At 55.2% G+C, this 17,038-nt stretch overlaps 3 protein-coding genes across 14 annotated transcripts; 1 reads left to right on the top strand and 2 right to left on the bottom strand.

Annotated features, from left to right (window-relative positions):
• The first annotated feature begins 2,703 nt into the window (after positions 1–2,703).
• TLX2 (T cell leukemia homeobox 2) lies at positions 2,704–5,994 on the top strand. Its single transcript, XM_082743898.1, has 3 exons — positions 2,704–3,750; positions 4,145–4,382; positions 4,566–5,994. The coding sequence occupies exons 1-3, from the start codon at positions 3,351–3,353 to the stop codon at positions 4,780–4,782; spliced, it is 855 nt and encodes a 284-aa protein (XP_082600024.1). The 5' UTR covers positions 2,704–3,350; the 3' UTR covers positions 4,783–5,994.
• Positions 5,995–6,468: 474 nt separating this feature from the next.
• DQX1 (DEAQ-box RNA dependent ATPase 1) lies at positions 6,469–13,707 on the bottom strand. 9 transcript variants are annotated; one of them, XM_082743856.1, is made up of 12 exons: positions 13,221–13,707; positions 12,938–13,017; positions 12,608–12,863; positions 12,187–12,380; positions 11,436–11,820; positions 10,886–11,119; positions 10,435–10,795; positions 10,161–10,352; positions 8,037–8,156; positions 7,678–7,868; positions 7,149–7,339; positions 6,469–6,927 (listed from the first exon to the last, which is right to left on the bottom strand). In XM_082743856.1, exons 3-12 carry the CDS (start codon positions 12,842–12,844, stop codon positions 6,771–6,773), a joined length of 2,262 nt encoding a protein of 753 aa, XP_082599982.1. In that variant the 5' UTR covers positions 12,845–12,863; positions 12,938–13,017; positions 13,221–13,707; the 3' UTR covers positions 6,469–6,770. The 9 variants fall into 9 exon arrangements, with proteins under 9 accessions (XP_082599982.1, XP_082599984.1, XP_082599987.1 ...); XM_082743858.1 differs by having other exon boundaries at positions 10,435–10,593; positions 10,696–10,795; positions 12,608–13,367; XM_082743861.1 differs by lacking the exon at positions 7,149–7,339 and having other exon boundaries at positions 10,435–10,593; positions 10,696–10,795; positions 12,938–13,367.
• Positions 13,708–13,736: 29 nt separating this feature from the next.
• On the bottom strand, positions 13,737–17,033 carry AUP1 (AUP1 lipid droplet regulating VLDL assembly factor). Of its 4 annotated transcripts, none has more exons than XR_014315068.1 (12): positions 16,647–17,001; positions 16,429–16,566; positions 16,199–16,349; positions 15,813–15,997; positions 15,497–15,569; positions 15,328–15,401; positions 15,013–15,079; positions 14,809–14,911; positions 14,557–14,676; positions 14,326–14,441; positions 14,024–14,204; positions 13,737–13,914 (listed from the first exon to the last, which is right to left on the bottom strand). XR_014315068.1 is itself a non-coding variant. In XM_082743896.1 (12 exons), the coding sequence occupies exons 1-12, from the start codon at positions 16,694–16,696 to the stop codon at positions 13,878–13,880; spliced, it is 1,233 nt and encodes a 410-aa protein (XP_082600022.1). In that variant the 5' UTR covers positions 16,697–17,033; the 3' UTR covers positions 13,737–13,877. The 4 variants fall into 4 exon arrangements, 2 of the variants coding, with proteins under 2 accessions (XP_082600022.1, XP_082600023.1); XM_082743896.1 differs by having other exon boundaries at positions 14,024–14,142; positions 16,647–17,033; XR_014315069.1 differs by lacking the exon at positions 14,557–14,676.
• Between the last annotated feature and the right edge of the window lie 5 nt (positions 17,034–17,038).

Here is a 17,038-nt window from a genome sequence, read left to right as displayed (position 1 = left end):
ATATGTTGAGAAATCCTTGATAATAGACACCGGAGCTCTTTGAAAAAGAGTGTGGTAAAGCCAAGTTGTAGTGGATTAAAATAATAAAGGATGAGGGGCACCTGACTGGCTCAGTCAGTAGAGCCTGCTACACTCAACCTTGTGGTTGTGAGTTCGAGCCCCACACTGGGTGTAGAATTACCTTAAAATTAAAATTAAAAGAATAAATGGTGAGGAAGTAGAGGAAGTGGTTGTGTGGAGTACAAGGGAAAGGAAAAACATAATCTCTCTTGAAGAGTCAGGCAAAGATTTTTGGTCCAGGTAAAAAAGACTTAAGACAGTTGGGGGTAGGAAGGACTAAGCTAATGAGAGAAATGATGATACAGAAGTGGGGACCATCTCATGGGGAAGATACTGCACAAAAAGCAGAAAAGAAGGGACGTCACTGGAGCACAGGCTGGGGACATGCCTCTTCCTGTGAAGCTGCAAATTTGAAGGCCTAAAAACGAAGGTTGGGGACCACATGCACATAGGGGTCCTGTGCCTGGATGGAGGGGCCCTGACCTCCATCTTAGATATAAACTAGCAGGAACCACCTTTTCCAGGGAATCCAGATCAAAGAGCTGGAGACAAGCAGAGGAATTCCTAGGACTGTGGCTGACAGAATTGAATACTCTTTTTTCTTAAAAATAGGGCACTCATTTCTTTTTTTGTAACTCCCCAGAAGATGTGTATACATTACTGGGTTTGTGACCATTCTCCTCCAAGGGTCAGCTGGGCCATCTCTGGATGGCAGTGCCATCAGGGCTGACCTCAAAAGGCAGGGTGAACTGTCAGCAGGTATACATACAGGTCTTCCTTCCTCACTGATTCATTCAAAAAGGATTTATTCAGCCTGATTGCAGACACACTAGAGCCCAGCCTTTCCTCAGAAGTCCACGCATTGGAGTGGAGAAAAGGACTGACAGATTCTTAACCTGCAGGCCAGCATCTTTACTTACTTTGCTCTCTCCCTAGGCTCTCCGTTCTCATTCAGGGGATCCAGCCCAAGTGGCCTCTGGAGGTTTTCCCTGCCTGAACAGCATAAGTTTCATGGCCCCTAGTAGCCCCACTTCTCTACTGCTGAGAAAGGGTGCTTGGGCTTCTGTGAGGGACTAGGGGAGGTGATAATGTCTGTCTGTCTCACCAACCCATCAAGATAAAACACAGCTACCAAACTGGCGGGAGCCTCCTCTCCACCCCCACCCCCCGGCCCTGCCTTCAGAAGAGGCTATTTGCAGGGTCAGAAAGGGCTGGGGAAATTGGATAGTGAAAGTGGACAAGAATTTGGGGAAGGAAGTCACATATTACTGATGCTGACTGCCTCCCTCTTCCATGGTTCACCCTCTTCAGACTGAGGCTTCTGAGAACTTTGAAGGAGGGGGTGGTGGCTTTAGTGGGGAGAGTCCATTCTCTTCGTTTTTTTATCTTCCTGCCCAGATGCCCAAATACCGCTCGCAGTTCCCCGGAGAGAAAAGACCCCCTCACCCTGCCTCAGGCGCAGTGCTGCAGCCCATCTGCTGGTGAGAAAGGAGGGGCAGTCTTTCCCAGGAGATCCTGGAGAATCAACTGGAAGATCCGTGCACCGAGGGAGACCCATCTACTAGACTTGGAAGGCATTTCGGCTTACACGGGTAACAAGACGACTGGAGCTGAGCACCAGAGTGGGGTGGGGGCTAGGGGCTAGGGCTGACACAGCAGGGTGGGGTCCTTTGGCCACCACGTGTCCAAGGCAGGCCGAGCGGCTCATCCGTGCCCACCGTCTCGGAATGGTAGGAACAACCCCCCTCCCTGCGCCGTCTCACCGGCTCGGAGGCGCCAGGGCCCCCCCGGGGCCGGGGCGGGCCGGGGAAGGTAATGTAATTCCGACCCAGCTAACCCGATTATGGCGGCCTGCACCGGGCCGGGCGGCGGCGGGGGCGGGTCTAAAGCGCAGGGGCCCGCCGGGCCCGGGTCCCATCCCGGGAAGGACGCAGAGTTCACACACTCCCAGCTCCTGGGTCCCCAGCCAGAGGTCACAAGGTCACGGAGCGCCTTCAGTCTTTCCCCACCTCCCATCCCTGACACACTCCAGGCACAGTTTCTGGAGTTGGGTGGGTGAAGGGCCTGTGGAAAATGACGCGGCTGAGACCGCCGAAGGCTTCAGTGAGGACCCACGTGTCGCCTGTGGCGATTTTGTCCTCTCGCCTTTGAGGGGGAAGTGTTTGAGAATTGACTTCCTAGGCGCAGAATGGAGCGGCAGAGTCCCTCGTTGGTGGTCCCTTGTGGGGAGCGGAACGCCACCCCCAGGCTCTCATCCGCTTGACTTAGCCTGGGTTGAGCCAATGGTACGCTTTACACCGATTTCAGAAAATCGAAATTCTAAGAAACACAGGGCACTGGTTATTGGGGTTCGGGGAAGAAGGTAGGGCCCCTACGGCAGAGGCCGGGAGGTGCGCCAGGGTGGCTGGCCTGGAGTGGTTGCTCCCCGCCCTAGCCCACCAGACGCGCTCCGCCACCCCCTTCCCACACCTGTCCTCTTCCCGAGCCTCCAAATCGCCGGCGCCGTTCCCAACCGCTTCCCATCACAGCCAGGAAGCCACAACGAGATTTGGTCTTCGAGGGCACTTAGGCGGGGGCCACAACGAATCTGGGAGTCGGCAAGCAGGACCCATCGCGAGGCGAAAATTGGGGGCTGTGGGAGAAGACACCTGCGAGGAAGCTGGTGAGGCCGAGGAAGCCCAAAGGCGGAGGCCGGCGAGGATGGAGTTGCTGTGCGCATCTCGCCTGACTCAGCGCGCAGTAGCCCTTGCTCCGGCCCCTCCCGTGCTGAGCCTGGTTCCTAACACCCTTGCCACCTCCCCCCTTATCCCCACCATCCCCGCCCGCCAGTCGTCCCGGCGTTTGGCTCAAACAGGCGTCTCTTTCCCTTTAACGGGTACGGCCCCGCCCCTGCCCTACCCCCAGCCCCCACTACCCACCCAGTGCTGATCTGTCAGTCACTGCCCCATCCCCAGCCGGCCAACCCTCTCCACCCCGGACTCGGGCAGAGGCCCTGGCAGCCCAGCGTCCATCTGCGCCTCAGGGACAGCAAGGCCCTCCTGGGGCCCCCGCCGGTCGCGCTTCCCCGGGATGCGAGTCCCTGCGCCGACGCCCGGCAGAGGCCGGCACGGGCGCGGCTACTCCCCGTGCACAGGGATGAAGCTGTCCCGGGGGCCCCGGAGACCCGCAGCGGCCAGCCCCGCGGGCCCCTGAGGCTGCCGCCCGGAGCGCTCCGCTACTGGGTTCCCAGAGTTGCCTGGGGCAACCTCCCCCACCGCCAAAACTCCTGTGGTCCTCCTTGACCCGGACCCATGGAGCCGGCGGTCCTGGCCTCGCACAACCTCCCGCACCACGAGCCAATCAGCTTTGGCATCGATCAGATCCTGAGCTGCCCGGAACCCCCCGGGAGCGGCCTAGGCCCCGGTCGCGCCGGCCAGGGCCATGTGGAGAGTGCACCGTTCTCGGGTGGATTTCACGCAACCTCAAGCTACGGTCCCGCGGGTTCGCTGGCCCCGCTACCTGGCAGCTCAGGCATGGGCCCAGGCGGCGTGATCCGTGTCCCGGCGCATCGTCCAATGCCAGTGCCTCCGCCCGCGGGAAGCGCGCCAGCAGTGCCTGGACCCTCGGGCTTGGGCGGAGCCGGTGGCCTAGCCGGACTCACCTTCCCTTGGATGGACAGCGGCCGCCGCTTTGCCAAGGACCGGCTCACGGGTGAGATTGCCCGACCCTCCAGCGTCCAGCCCCACATTGACCCCTTTTCCTCATCTTTGATCCTTCTGCTCCGACTCAAGTTCCCCGTACGCTCCCCGCCCGGATCATCCCAGGGGATCCTCCCCCAACATGTTTCTCTTGGTACTGATGCTCAGAGAGGCAATGGGGAGGGAGCTGCCGTCGATGTCCGCGCCCTCCTTTGCAGCCCACAGTCCACACTGCGGGTAGGGCAGGGTGAAGTTCCGGGGGCTGTCTCTTCCTTCACCCAAGGGGGAGGGCCATTTCTTCCGAGGCCCTTTCTTGTCTGGAGGCCTTTGCTGGGATGGCACCCGGCTTCGGACACCTAGAAGGGCCACCCTGAAAACCCTGCCCTGTTTCTTCTTCCTCCCCGTAGCTGCACTCTCGCCCTTCTCCGGGACGCGGCGCATAGGTCACCCCTACCAAAACCGGACCCCCCCGAAGCGGAAGAAGCCGCGCACGTCCTTCTCCCGCTCGCAGGTGCTGGAGCTGGAGCGGCGCTTCCTGCGCCAGAAGTACTTGGCCTCCGCGGAGAGGGCAGCGCTGGCTAAGGCCCTGCGCATGACCGACGCACAGGTCAAGACTTGGTTCCAGAACCGGCGCACCAAGTGGCGGTGAGGCTAGGGGCGAGCGAGGGCTCGCGGGAGGCGTCAAGTGGTGGCACGGCACGGCACGGCACGGCGCGGGGCTGGGTTGGAACCGCGGGCCCGGCCGGTGACGAGGCGCGGGGTGGGCGCAGGGTGGGCGCGGGGTCGGCGAGGGCCGGCCTAGCTGACCCCACGGTTCCGCTCGCTTAGGCGCCAGACGGCGGAGGAGCGCGAGGCGGAGCGGCACCGCGCGGGCCGGCTGCTCCTGCACCTACAACAGGATGCCCTACCGCGGCCTCTGCGGCCGCCGCTGCCCCCAGACCCACTCTGCTTGCACAACTCGTCGCTCTTCGCGCTGCAGAACCTGCAGCCCTGGGCCGAGGACAACAAGGTGGCTTCCGTGTCCGGGCTCGCCTCGGTGGTGTGAGCGACGCCTGCCCGAGCGGCCGAGAGCTCTCTAACGGACGGAGGCGCCGCGCGGAGTGCCCGGCCCAGGACCATGGAGCGCGCGGCTGACCACGCCGTGGTGCCGTGGTGCCGTGGTTCCGTGGTAGCGGAGCTGGTGAGGAGGAGCTGGCTTTGAGGCTGTCATCGAGGGCTCCACGGCCGCCGCGGGCTCCCAGGCTTGCATTTCGAGGTTGTGCCGCGCGTTTAGACGTGGCCTTTCCCGCCATTTCCCACTTAACTGCGGTCGCAAGGCAGATGGAACCCGAGGAGCCCAGAAGGCGGGACTTGCGGTATGGTAGCCAATGAGGTGAGGGGAGGGGGCGGACTGGCCAATGGGAGCTGCTCTCCCGAGAACTTTGGATTCTTCGGAGGGTGGGTTCAAGCTAGGGTTCTGGACCCACAGAGCAGCCTAACCGTGGTGCTGGGAAGGGACGGTAGCAGCGTCCATTCAAAGGGCACCTTCCTTCAAAGGTGCGAAGGAAGGACAACAGTGACAGCGGAATCATGGAAGAGGAGCTAGAGGGCAAGGGTCTGACTGTGACAGGAACCAGAGGGTTATCCACACGGGGCATCTCATTCTTCAACTGTAAAATAATCGCTAAGGATACCTTTCTGACTTTGAACCTCATGTTGTGTGTGTTCAACCTGCTGACTCCCCTCCTCCTTGAGCCTCACAACATGCCTGGGTGGCAGGCAAGACGGATACTAATACACCCTACGAAGCAGAGAATCTGGGAACACTAATACAGCTCTAGTCTCCCGTGGGGACAGACGGGGAAACGGGGAGGCAGTGGATAAAATTAATGGACCTCGTGGAGTTAGGGTGAGCAGATTTTGGCAAAAAACTAGGACTATCCAAGAAGAAGCAAAGATAATTCCATGGTTGGAGATGTAGAGGCTGGGGAGAGAGATGGTGTTGTGGATAATGAAGGGGAAATTGAAATATTAGAGCAAGATAACTACAGGCAAAACTGAACGCCAGACCTAAAAAGAATACATTCTGGAAAAGTGCTTTTGGGGCAGGTTGGGTGACATCCACATAGGATGGATATGGAGATAGATGGAATGATGAGAACAGATAGACTCTCCAAGGGAAGACACTCTGAGGAATTCTGAGGATTAAGTCTTTCTTTCCACCAATTTCTACAAACACATGTACAATGTACAAGATGATGGAAAATATAAAAATTAATGATTTAAATGAAGAAAAGGGAAAGGAGTACTCAGCTGGGGGAAAAGGAAAGCATGATGTCTCTGAAGTTGTTAGAAAAGCTTCAGCATGCTGGTGGGCTAGGGGCTGCTGGGAAGCTTGTTGGTGGAAAATTGAAAGTTGGGGGATGGCTTCAATAGCCTTAAGGTTTAAGAAGGAGCTGGATCTAAGTTGTATGTGGAAAACAGGGAAGATTTTGTCTGATTTCTTATGGCACTCTCATTCTTCCTCCCCGGTAGGTGGGAGCAAGATAAAGGCAAGTAAGCTTGGGGAAGGGTGAGACCATCTGTACTCAAACTACACATTTTCTGGGTTAGTGACAGCCAGGTCATTTATACTGCAAAGGGTTGCCCACAGGTGGGGCCAGGCAAGAAGATGTTGCTGGAGGAGTTGGATGATACTGTGTCATCTCTAACTCATGGATCCTGTATGTGCTGCTGCAGAATCAAACTAAAATTTGGCACCACAGAGAAAGAACTTTTATAGATCAAAATGAAGTACACAAAGGTGGGTTTGGCATAAGTTGGGGGTTTGGGGGGTACATCAGTCATTCTCCAATAAATAGAAGAATGCTAAGGAAAGGGTCCAACCATATGTATACTGGGCTTACCCAGTCTCCTCTATTCTCAGTCCACCATTTCTTGAGACTCAGGTTCTAGGATTTACATTTGACCCTAACCTTTGGTTGGCTCCCTCAGTGCTAGCCTGAGAGAGGATCTAATGCCTTCAGATGAGCTCAGTTCCACTCCTTAGGCAGGTCATTGCAGGACACAGGCATCGCCAAACTCTCGGGTGGAGGAGGATTCACTCTCTACTGAAGAATCTGCCATTCCTTCTCTCAGCTGATTCAAGAGGTCTCTGCTCTCGCTGGGAGGCAAGTTACTCAGGAAGTATGGAGGGGCCAACTCTACCAGCCTGACAGAGAGAGTCACAATTAGATGATTTCTGTACCCTCTCTTATAATGCAGATTCTTAAACTTCTTCCCATTCCTTCCACAAACTCTGTGCCCTTGAATCATATGTCACTGCAGACTACTAAGATATCCTTTTCTTCTTAAGGCTCTCTAACTCCCCAGTCATAATTTTGGCCCCAAGAAGAGGAATAGGCAATGTAAGAGGGGCATCAGGGAACTCACATCTGTGGTTGAATCTCAGAAACAATGGAAAGGCAGTTGTCTTTGGAAATGGAGAAAGTGTGGTAAAGAACCCATGGCGGGGGTCTGGTTGGAGACCTGCGGCTTCGGTAGCAGCAGTACGGAGAGAGCTGGGCCACATGCTTATGGGTCAGGAGCAGATAATTTCCAGTCCCATCTGTGTCTCGAGCCACCTCATTGAAAAGCAAAGACAGTGGAGGAGTAAGTGAGGGAGAAGAGGAAGGCAGTAGAAAAAAGAACAGCGGGGGGGGGGGGGAGGAGGCTGAGAAAGAATTAGGAAGGGCAGTGAGAGTATTAAAAGAAAAGCACCATCTCTAGGTGTTAGAGTCCCTGCCATATGGCATTTCCCATAGGCCCCTATACCCCAACACCTCAAAGAAAAAGTTTCTCCTGGTTCTAAAAAATCTTTTGAACGGTCACCCAGACCCCTGTTTCAGAGGTGGCATATCAATTTTTGGTCCCCCTACTTTCTCCTCCTTTTATGACCTTTGCCCCAACTCTTTCCCCTAACCTTAAGGAAGTATCCCGACAGCAGTGCTTTCTGAAGGTCTGTGCGATTCTGCTCAGAGCCAAAGGCTGGCTGGGACAGTGGAAGTTCAATTTGTTGCATGAGTTCTAGGAGGTCACCTCGAAGTTTCTGGGCTTGGCACAATGCTGCCCAGTTTAGCCCCCGAGCCTGGCACCAAGCCTTGTCTGCTCCACCTACAAAAGGAAGGGAACAGCTACAGCTGCAAAGAGTCCCCCAAGAGAACCCAGCTCTTGGCTGAAGGGCCTCCTCCTGGGCATGGAGATTTGCCAGCTGGTTGCACACCATTTCCCCTCTTTGGAAAATCTGGCATTTTTAAAGAAGATGCAGAGTGGGCTACTCACTCTGTATAAAGGCTTCGTACACCTGGATCAGAGAACTGTGATCACCATCTGTATGTTCCAGGGCCCGACGCAAGGCAGCTTCTTCTGCAGAGAGTGGAGGATGGGTGAACCCAGGAGCAGCTGGAGAAGAAGAGAGGAAGGTCGTTTTGGGGAATGAGAAAGGACAGCAGTACAGAAGGGTGAAAAGGTAGCAAGTGTCACTTTGGGAAGTTTATTCAAGATATTGACAACTTTCTAGGTGCTCTGCACTTTATTAGACATTGAGGATAAATAAATGAAAGACAATCTCTGCCCCAAATAACTTAGGGTCTGGTGAGAGAGATAAGCAAACCTGATCAGCACAACAGATGTGTGGGCCAATATTTGAAGTTCTTTTTTTTTTTTTTTTTTTTTTAAGATTTTGTTTATTTGTCAGAGAAAGAGAGAGTGCACAAGCAGGGGGAGCAGCCAGCAGAGGGAGAAGCAGGCTCCCCGCTGAGCAAGGAGCCTAGTGTGGGACTTGAAACCAGGATCCTAAGATCATGACTTGAGCGGAGGGCAGATGCTTAGCCAACTGAGCCACCCAGGCATCCCAATATTTGAAGTTTTGTTAGGAATTAGCTCAATAGAGAAGGGGCAGAGAGAATCTGAGCTGTGCACATGGCAAGGCACAGAAATTAGTAGTATGGCCTGTTGGAGACCTGCATGCACCTAGTATGGTTAGGGGGAACGGCATATGAGGCAGACTGGCAGGAGAGAAAGCTGGAGAGGCAGGTATGGGCCAGGTCACGAGAGGCTGGATGTGCTGTGCCAATGAGTTTTACTCTGTCCAGAATATAGAGAATAGCTGTTGAAAAGAGTTTTGAGGGAAAAGATTCCAAGTGTTTAAAGTTTACTTGAAAACATAGGAGGCTAAAGGGATCTATGCTGGGTGGTGGTGAGGATCTAACACTGGCATTGCTAGTGAGTGTTGAGACAAGTAGATGAATTTTAAAAACATTTCGGAGATAAAAATGAAAGAACCTGGGAAAGATTAGTCTAGGATAATGGTAGTGGAGCTGCAGAGAGGATGGCATGATTTGGTGGTGGTGGAGAGCAAACAGTTTAAGCAAGTGCTTGACTTCGGTTCCTGGCTGGGGCACTGTGGCCAGTTCTGATAGAAATGTCCATTAGGCATGGGATATATAAACCTAAGATTCAGAAAAATGGTACTGGCAGGGAGGTAGAAGGATTGGACATTTTAGGTGTAAAGATGGCTGTGCACGAACTTGCTCAGAGAGCTCAAGGAATGAGAAGGCAAAAGGTGCAAGGATGGAACTCTGAGGCCCGATTTACAGCGGAGGAGCAGAGGACAAAGAGCCAGGGAAGAGAGGAAGGGAACTGCTTGACAGCCAGAGAAGCAGGATTAAAACCTGGTGGAGCGAGTCACAGAGGTTTAGGGAAGCAGCAGTTCCTTTGTTCGTTCGTTCCTTCCTCCCTCCCTCCCTCCCTTCTTTCTTTTTAATATTTTATTTATTTATTTGACAGAGACATTGAGAGAGGGAACACAAACTGGGGGAGTGGGAGAGGGAGAAACAGACTTCTCGCTGAGCAGGGAGTCTGATGCGGGGGCTCGATCCCAGGACCCCAGGCTCATGACCTGAGACAAAGGCAGATGCTTAGCATCGAGCCACCCAGGTGCTGAGGGGGTAGTTTCAAGGCAGGAGTGGTCGGCATTTTCAAGTGTTAGAAGGTCATAAGGAATAAGAACTCAGAAGTATTCAGGGGGTTCAGCCTCCGTGGGGTAGGGGACGTCCTGGCTGAGCTGTGAGATTTGTCAGTGCTGTGTGCCAAAGGCTGTGATGCAGTGGGCGGGGACACCCCGGGGCCTGGGGTAGAGATGATTCTGTATAGTTGCAGGGGAGTAGAGGGTGGAGGGAGAGGAGTGTGGATGTCTAGTAATAACAGGAGAGATTAACGCACCTTGGGGGCAAGAACCAGCGTTGGGAGGAGGCTAAGGACATGGGAGAGGGCTAAATGGTTAGGGCTGGTTTTGTGGGCACTGCAAGGGAAGCAGAGGGGCAAGAGCTGCCATTTGGGGCCAGAACACCAGAAAGGGCTGAGAAGGGCTGAAGTGGCGGCAGGAGTTAGAGAAGTGATTCATACCAGTGAGCATGGCAGCGAGGGTGAGCATCTCGTCTACACAGTTAAACTCGCAAGAGGCCAGCAGGGCTTTGGCCAGCTCCGGGGGCAGTGGGAACTCTGACAGGATGACTCCCAGGTCTGACAGGTTCCCATCATCATCCAGGGCTGCCAGGTAGTCCAGGTCTTCCAGGGCCTGCATCAGGGCTTCTGGAGCTGGTAAGGAAAGAGGGCTGAGCGGGCAGTGAGTATTGGAGCCTGGAGGTCAGACAGCAGGACCTGGGGGGTGGGTGCTCACCAGGCCGGTCCAGGAAGTGACACTCCCCAGGCTCTGCAATCTGTCTTCTCTTTAGAAGTAACACCACGGGGCTCAGATTCACCTCACATATCCTGGCTGTGGGCAGCAGAGGCGCCTCTAGTTCTAGGAAGGACTTAGGGTACAGGCAGAGGCAGGACCCTGAGGGGAGAAAGACCTGGGAAAGAAGGCCACTGCAGGTTTCTTGGGTTTGCGTGTGGGGATTCTTTTCATGTTTGATCTCAGTAGGGCAAAGGCTCTTACCTGGTGGGACCCCTTTTGCCCGCAGTCTTCTTGCCTCTGCCTGACACTTGCTGATTGGTCTCAACACTTGGGATTCTGCTCGAATCTGAGGATTGTACACCTGTCACCGCCCCCCCAACCAAGGCCAAGACAGATCAGAGTGGGCCACTTCTATCCTTAGCCCCCACATCCCCTCATCTCTCTCACTCACACTTCGGAGCTCCAGTCCTGAGTCAATGACATGTCGGATGGAAGGGAGGGAGAAGGAGAAGTCAGCCAGCCAGTGAGTGACCACGACCTTTCGGGCACCCAAGTCTGTGTCCTCGTATGCAGCCTGAACGGCTGGGCCACATCCGGGGTGAAGGGGCAGCACTCGTGGTGGAGGCCCCCTGAGAGCCAAGGGCCCCACCTCCCTGGACAAGGATTCACAGCACAGCAAAATTTCCTGAAGGGAGGGGTGGGGCATTAAGGCAGTTCTCACCTTTTAGGTGACAAACCCCTTTGAAAAAAAACAATGAAAGCTATGGCTTTTCATTCTGGAAAAATGCACATAAAGTTGTCAAAATTTTAGGAATTCACTGAGCCATAGTCTCTGTGTTAGATGGGTGGTAGACCTCCTTACCCCCAAATCCTTCAGTTTTTCCTAAGGACTCCAACATAGTAAATACTACAACTTCAGTGTTCCTAATAAGCATTGCTCCAACTCCCCCAGGAAAGGAAGGCAGCAAATGTGAGGACCTCCTTCTGCAGCCCATTTTTACCTCCTCACTGGGTAGGTACACCAGCACATCTCCTGGAGCCTCCTTTGTACACAATTCAATCACAGCTTGGCAGGCAGCTTCCACTCGATCAGTAGGGACAGTGTCCCTGTATACAGGTGTGGGACACGTGCCAGGCCGTCTGGGTACATGCACAGTAGGAGGGTTGCCCCAGAAGGCTTGGAGCTTGGGTTCAAGGGCAGGGTCAGTAACCACAACCACTCTCGAGTCCCCTGGAAGGTTTCCCAGCCTGGCATTTTGCAGCAGCCCCTGGAGTAAGTCCGAGGCCACTGACCGCTCCTGGGCCTCATCCAGCACCAGCACGCCCCACGCTCCTGTGCCCCGGGTTGAGGCTACCTCCTGCAGAAGCAGCCCGTCCCAGCAGAACCTGTTGACATTGGCAGTAGGCAGAGGAGTCAGGGTGGACACCGAACAGCTTCAGAAGCCCAGGGGAATATCTGCCCCGGGGGGGCGGAGGGGGCGTAGATTTTGATAGCAAGGTCAGAAAAAAAGACCTTGTGAACCTGTATTGAGACCCACGACCTCACTGATGATGCCTTTTTCAAAAGCTGTACTCCAGTTGGGCAGGTGAGGGCCCCCGACTGGGGTTAAGGGCTTAATTCAGCATTGTATTGTGCATGATCTAAAGGGTAACATGGGCTGAGGGAGCACTGAGTGAGGTGTCAGAGGTCTGGGCTTGTTTCTACTGTGTGAGGAAAATCAGATTTGGGTCAGGCCTGCCAAGAGGCCTCACCTGAGCAGGGTGTCTGGCCCCGTGCAGTCCTCTTGGGGAATGCTGTATCCAACCTCATGACCCAGGGTTAGGTCCATCTCATCGGCAACCCGCATGGCCAGGCTCAGGGCTGCCAGAGGGTGGGGCTGAGTGACAGTCACTCGGCCTTCCTGGAACCCCCTGGCCAGTGCAAACTCTGCACACCACTGAGGGATCTGGGGTAGGAATAGGAAAGGACAAGCAGTCAGGGAGATGCTGGACTTCAGTCAGAAGTACAGGGGGACCTATGGCCATTCTCATTTGGGGAGTCCTGTGGTCCTTCAACAGTCCCCTGGGCTTTGACCACTCCCCTGGAACTCCAAGCAGCCCAATCCCCACCTTGCTAGGGGAAGGACCAGTTCTCTAGTCCCTCCCTTTGTCTACTCCCAGAATCTCCCCCCACCTGGGTGCTCTTGCCAGAGCCAGGCTCTCCAGACACCAGCACCACTCCACCGGGGCTACTCTCCAACTGCTCCAAGAAGATAAAGCGAGAAGCCCAGATGGGTAAGGCTCGGCGCTGCTCAAGCAGCTCGTAGTAGCGGGAAGAAAATGGGAGCCCGTCAAAGGGGTTCACAGCCAATTCAGACTCCCCGGGGTTTGGGCCAGACTCTTCTGCCAGCCCAAGACGCTGAAAGGCCATGGTAGCTGACTGGTAGTACCTACAGAAGGCAGGGCAGTGATTAAGGCCTTGCATTAGATGACTGACACCAATTTCCCACCCTTGATCCCTAACCTGTACCCTCAGGCGGTAATGCGCTGGGGTCCATCCTTCCCAGCATTTCTTGCCTGCCAGGAAACAGTGGAGCCTTGAGTCTGAAAGTGAGGGACGATCAGAAGTGGACTATTAACCTGTTAGGTAGTAAAAATCCTGTGACTAACACAGGGGGCCTCCAGGGCAGCAGGAATTAGGGTAACCTGTGAGAGGTCCTGAGGGGAAAAGCCTAAAGAGATAAAGAATAGGAGAAGGGAGAGGGTAGGAACCGGGGAGCAGGGCCACAAGGATCCTGGATTCAAACCTGCTTGCAGCTCTGAGACGTGTCACAACGGCAGCCAGGTCCAGACCCACCCAGCCAGTCACCACCAACACAGACCCGAGTGAAGTACAAAGGTAAATTCCGGCTTCGCCCTGGGGCTTGGCTTAAATAGGAATCCTTAAGCCTGGTTTTAGGGTGTGGCCATTTGCTCCACCTTATTTAATGTGTCAGAAGCCTATGGAAAACAGGTTCCAGATCCCACGCCCAGCATGTGTACGCTATAGTGTACATTGTGTGTGTTTGTGAAAGGCATCTTGGGACGTGTAGTTTTGCAGCTGTGTCTTCACAAAACTGGACTGAACACTCATGCTAGGGTCCAGCTGCCGCTGGTCTTCAGTTCAGTTACACTTCCACAGTATCACTCATGTCTTGACACGAAGGGGTGATTTCAACCACTTCTCACAAACCCACAAAGGGGCTCTCACGGCTGTTCCCCCCCAACCAGGGGGAAAGGAACCTGCTCAGTGGGCTTTTGAGCCCCAGAGAGGCAACAGAGACTTGAGTGAAAACCCTGAATTTAATGTGATTTTGCGGGGAGCCCCATCCCTCCCTTTTTACCACCCACCCTTCCAGCCAGTTGTAAGTTGGGTGAGGGCTGCCCCCAGTCTCCGTCCTGCGGCTCTGGGTGCCATCCTGTGCTCAGTCAGCCTCCTGGGCCTGTCTCTCTGTGAATCTCCTGCGAGACATAGGAAGAAGACATTGTGTGGGCTTTGCCACATTAGCCCTATGATTAGCTCTCTTCTCCAGCCTGCCCCTTCCTACCCACTGTCCTCTAAGCCCCTCACCTTCTCGCATATTCATAGAGTGCCTGCTTGCGCTCCTGTAGGCTCTCCTGCCGGGCCCAGGAGGACTTGGCAAATGTGAGGGCTGTGGGCTGAGGGGTCACCGGGCCAGAGCTGGGGAACTGAGGTGATCACAATGTCAGAGGGCTTGCGAAGTCATCATCATTAAACACGCATCGAACGCCTACTTTGCAAGAGAGGCACTGTGCTAGGGTCTCAGGATCAAAAGAGACATCAAGGATAGGGAGTACGTAGACTGCCCATCCCAGCCCTAGTCCTGGACCTAACCATTTCCTGGGTCTCACCTTGGGGGCGGAGGCTGTGGGAAGGGACTGGGTCCCTTCAGTGATATCTTCAGGCATGAACGCTACGGCTCCCTCAAGCAGATTAGTGATGGTCAAGTCTACACAGCCAGTTCTGGCTGGGGAGAAGGGAAGAGAGAAGAAGGGAGTCTGTTTTCCTGCTCACCTTCTCCCCTCACCACCCACTTTTCCTCTCTGCATCTGTCTCCTGTGTGAGGCTACCCTTTCCCATACCCAGGTCTCTCTGGATGACGCCCAGTGGCACATGGGGTAAAACCTCCTTGACTCTCTGAGCCAGAGTTGCCAGCTGCACATCAGGAGAAGGGCCAGGGGAGGGAGGGAAAGAAGACTGGGCTGCAAAAAAGAAATCCGAAACATGGTGAGTGGAGAACTGGGAGAAAGGTGAGACTAACTAGCACAGGAACAGGAAGGGAATCACAACAGGCTGAGAAAACCCAAACAACTTTGTGTACAGAGACTACACACCTGACTGAGGGCGCAATCTGGGGTGTCTTTGTCGTTTCATGTGCTCTGCTTTGTCTGCTGGAGTGAGTCGTGTCCCTGTCTGGCCCAATTCTTTGGCCACCAGCTAGGGAGAATTGGAAGGTTGGAACTGTCAAGGTCTCAAAACTTCTTCCCCCTACTCTTAAAGAAAAACCCCACCTCCACCCTGCCTGTGTACCCTACCACCTGTTGTACACGGAGGGCAAACTCCTCATTCCCCTCCCCCAGCTGGCGATGAACAGGAGGGAGCCACCTGCAAAAAACAACAACAACAAAAAAGACAAAACAAACCAGGACCATGTTGTGCATGCCTGGGGTAGAGGCTGTCACCCTCTCCCCACTTTGATACTTCTTCTCATGTAACAGTTGTAATCAGAGTGGGAAAACAATACACGCTTTGTATTGCCTCTGTGATAGAACCTTGAAACTAAGAGATCTGCAAACCTCCCTGACCTTGAGGTGAGCTTCTCCCAGCCACCAAAAAGTGAAGACAGTTAATACCTTACTTGATACACCGTGAAAGGAACGAAAAGTGACCACAGCAGTTCTGAGACCCAGGAGGCATCGGACACCGTCTGAAGGGAGGGTATGAAGTGCAGTCTAAGCCTGGGCCAGGAGTGGGAAACTTACCCTCCAAGCCCCAGAGATTTCCTGTCCAACACACACTCACCACAGAGACTAGGGGTCTCTGGACTCGCAGGGTAAGAGGTTGTACCACATCCTGAATAGAAAATGGCCAGGAACTGGAAGATGGAAGAGAGAATAGGATGGGATTCCAGCCAGCCAGTCAGCACCTGACTCAGAATAGAAAACTGTCAAACTGTACGAGTAGATAAATGAGGAATAAAGAGGTACAAGCGGGAAAAAACTAAAAGCGAACAGAAATCAACTAGGAGGGAAGAGGTAGGGCTGAAAATTGTGAAAACTCAAGGACCCCCAAGCTTCACCACCTACCCAGCTGGAGACCGATACCTGTGCTCACCCACCTGAAGCGCAGGAGCCCCTCCCGGCCATTGGTGGCCTCTTCCTCAGGGAACAGCAGCAGAGGGGTGGGGGGAACCCTCGTGGAAGCACAGAATCTCTTGAGTGACTCCACCAACTCCCCCCGCCCATCCATCTCCATGAAGCCTCGAGACCAGCACACAAAACTTGGGGGACTATTGAGTAGAGGCTGGGAATTGACAAGAGAGAAGGCAAGAAAAGAACATTGGGAAGTGAGAAAATAAACTGACATGTGGGGGTAGAGAAGTGGAATCAGGGGTAAGACTCAGTATTTTGTGGTCCCCAAGGGAAACGCGGCGGGCAAAGGGGAGCCTCAGGCTGGGTCCCAGGGAACCGCCCCGTGGAGCTCTCGGCTTCGCCCCCCACTCACGGTGCTACAGCTGGTGAGCAAGTTGACTATGTTATGGTCGAAAGGCGTCACATGGTTGGAAATGAGCACCCTGACGCGGTGATCCCGGAGTCCGGAGTCCTCCTGCCGGGCCACGAGCCCCAGCACCGCACACATGGTCCGCACCACGAACCTTGGGAAGCAGGCAGTGGTGACTTGACGGCCTCGGGCCGGGCCCAGCCCAGACCCTCCCGAAACCCCGGGGTCCTTACCTGCGAAGGACACTGTCTGGCAGAGCGCAGCTGACCAGGAAGACGTGGATCCCAAGAAAGAGGCGCAAGACGAGGAGGCAGAATCCGACTGGAGCGTAGAGCAGCAGCGCGAGGAGCAGGAAGCCGTCACCCGGGAGCCTGGGGGCGAAAGGCGAGGTGATCGGGCGCCGAAGGCCGAGTGGACGCGGGAGCCGGCCTCTTTCCGCCAGGGCTCTTACCGGTGCGAGTCAAAGAGCCGCTCCGGCCCCAGCGCGGGGGAAGGATCCATAGCTGCTGCTTTAGGACCGTCCGGCCGCCGCCGCCGCCGCCATCTTCGCGCCCCGCCGCAGGGGCTCCTGGGAAGGCGGAGTCTTCGGGCATCCGCCCAGGGTGCCGGCACCCGAAGTCTGGAGGCGCCCCGGAAGGGTTAGCGGTCCCAGCATGCCTCGCGGGCCCTTGGGCCACCTCATAACTCGTGTCCCGCGGGGACCACAATTCCCGGCATTCGCGCGGCGGGGCGGAGTCGGCCTCCTGGAATCCTGGGTCCGGCGTGCACTTCTGGAGGACTTCAGGTACCGGCGTGCCCCGCGTCCCTCTGTCCGCCAGCTCGCGTCCAGGGCACCGCCTCTGT

This window comes from Mustela nivalis, assembly GCF_964662115.1.
Source record: "Mustela nivalis genome assembly, chromosome: 8".
Classification (NCBI taxonomy): Eukaryota; Metazoa; Chordata; class Mammalia; order Carnivora; family Mustelidae; genus Mustela; species Mustela nivalis.
The sequence above is the reverse complement of the archived record's forward strand: the minus strand, read 5'-3'. Positions and strand labels throughout refer to the sequence as shown.

What these genes read in the sequence shown, in the direction of transcription:
- TLX2 (XM_082743898.1), top strand. Translation starts at nt 3,351, where the DNA reads ATGGAGCCGGCGGTCCTGGCCTCGCACAACCTCCCGCACCACGAGCCA. An exon ending in TGCCAAGGACCGGCTCACGG is followed by an intron (nt 3,751 to 4,144) that starts GTGAGATTGCCC and finishes TCCTCCCCGTAG; the next exon opens with CTGCACTCTCGCCCTTCTCC. An exon ending in AACCGGCGCACCAAGTGGCG is followed by an intron (nt 4,383 to 4,565) that starts GTGAGGCTAGGG and finishes CCGCTCGCTTAG; the next exon opens with GCGCCAGACGGCGGAGGAGC.
- DQX1 (XM_082743853.1), bottom strand. Translation starts at nt 12,898, where the DNA reads ATGCAAGGCCTTAATCACTGCCCTGCCTTCTGTAGGTACTACCAGTCA. An exon ending in GCTCTGGCAAGAGCACCCAG is followed by an intron (nt 12,381 to 12,607) that starts GTGGGGGGAGAT and finishes TTCCTACCCCAG; the next exon opens with ATCCCTCAGTGGTGTGCAGA. An exon ending in TCTGAGATTCAACCACAGAT is followed by an intron (nt 6,928 to 7,148) that starts GTGAGTTCCCTG and finishes TCTCTCTGTCAG; the next exon opens with GCTGGTAGAGTTGGCCCCTC.
- AUP1 (XM_082743896.1), bottom strand. Translation starts at nt 16,696, where the DNA reads ATGGATCCTTCCCCCGCGCTGGGGCCGGAGCGGCTCTTTGACTCGCAC. An exon ending in TGCTCACCAGCTGTAGCACC is followed by an intron (nt 15,998 to 16,198) that starts GTGAGTGGGGGG and finishes GTCAATTCCCAG; the next exon opens with CCTCTACTCAATAGTCCCCC. An exon ending in TTCACGGTGTATCAAGTAAG is followed by an intron (nt 15,080 to 15,327) that starts GTATTAACTGTC and finishes TGTTTTTTGCAG; the next exon opens with GTGGCTCCCTCCTGTTCATC.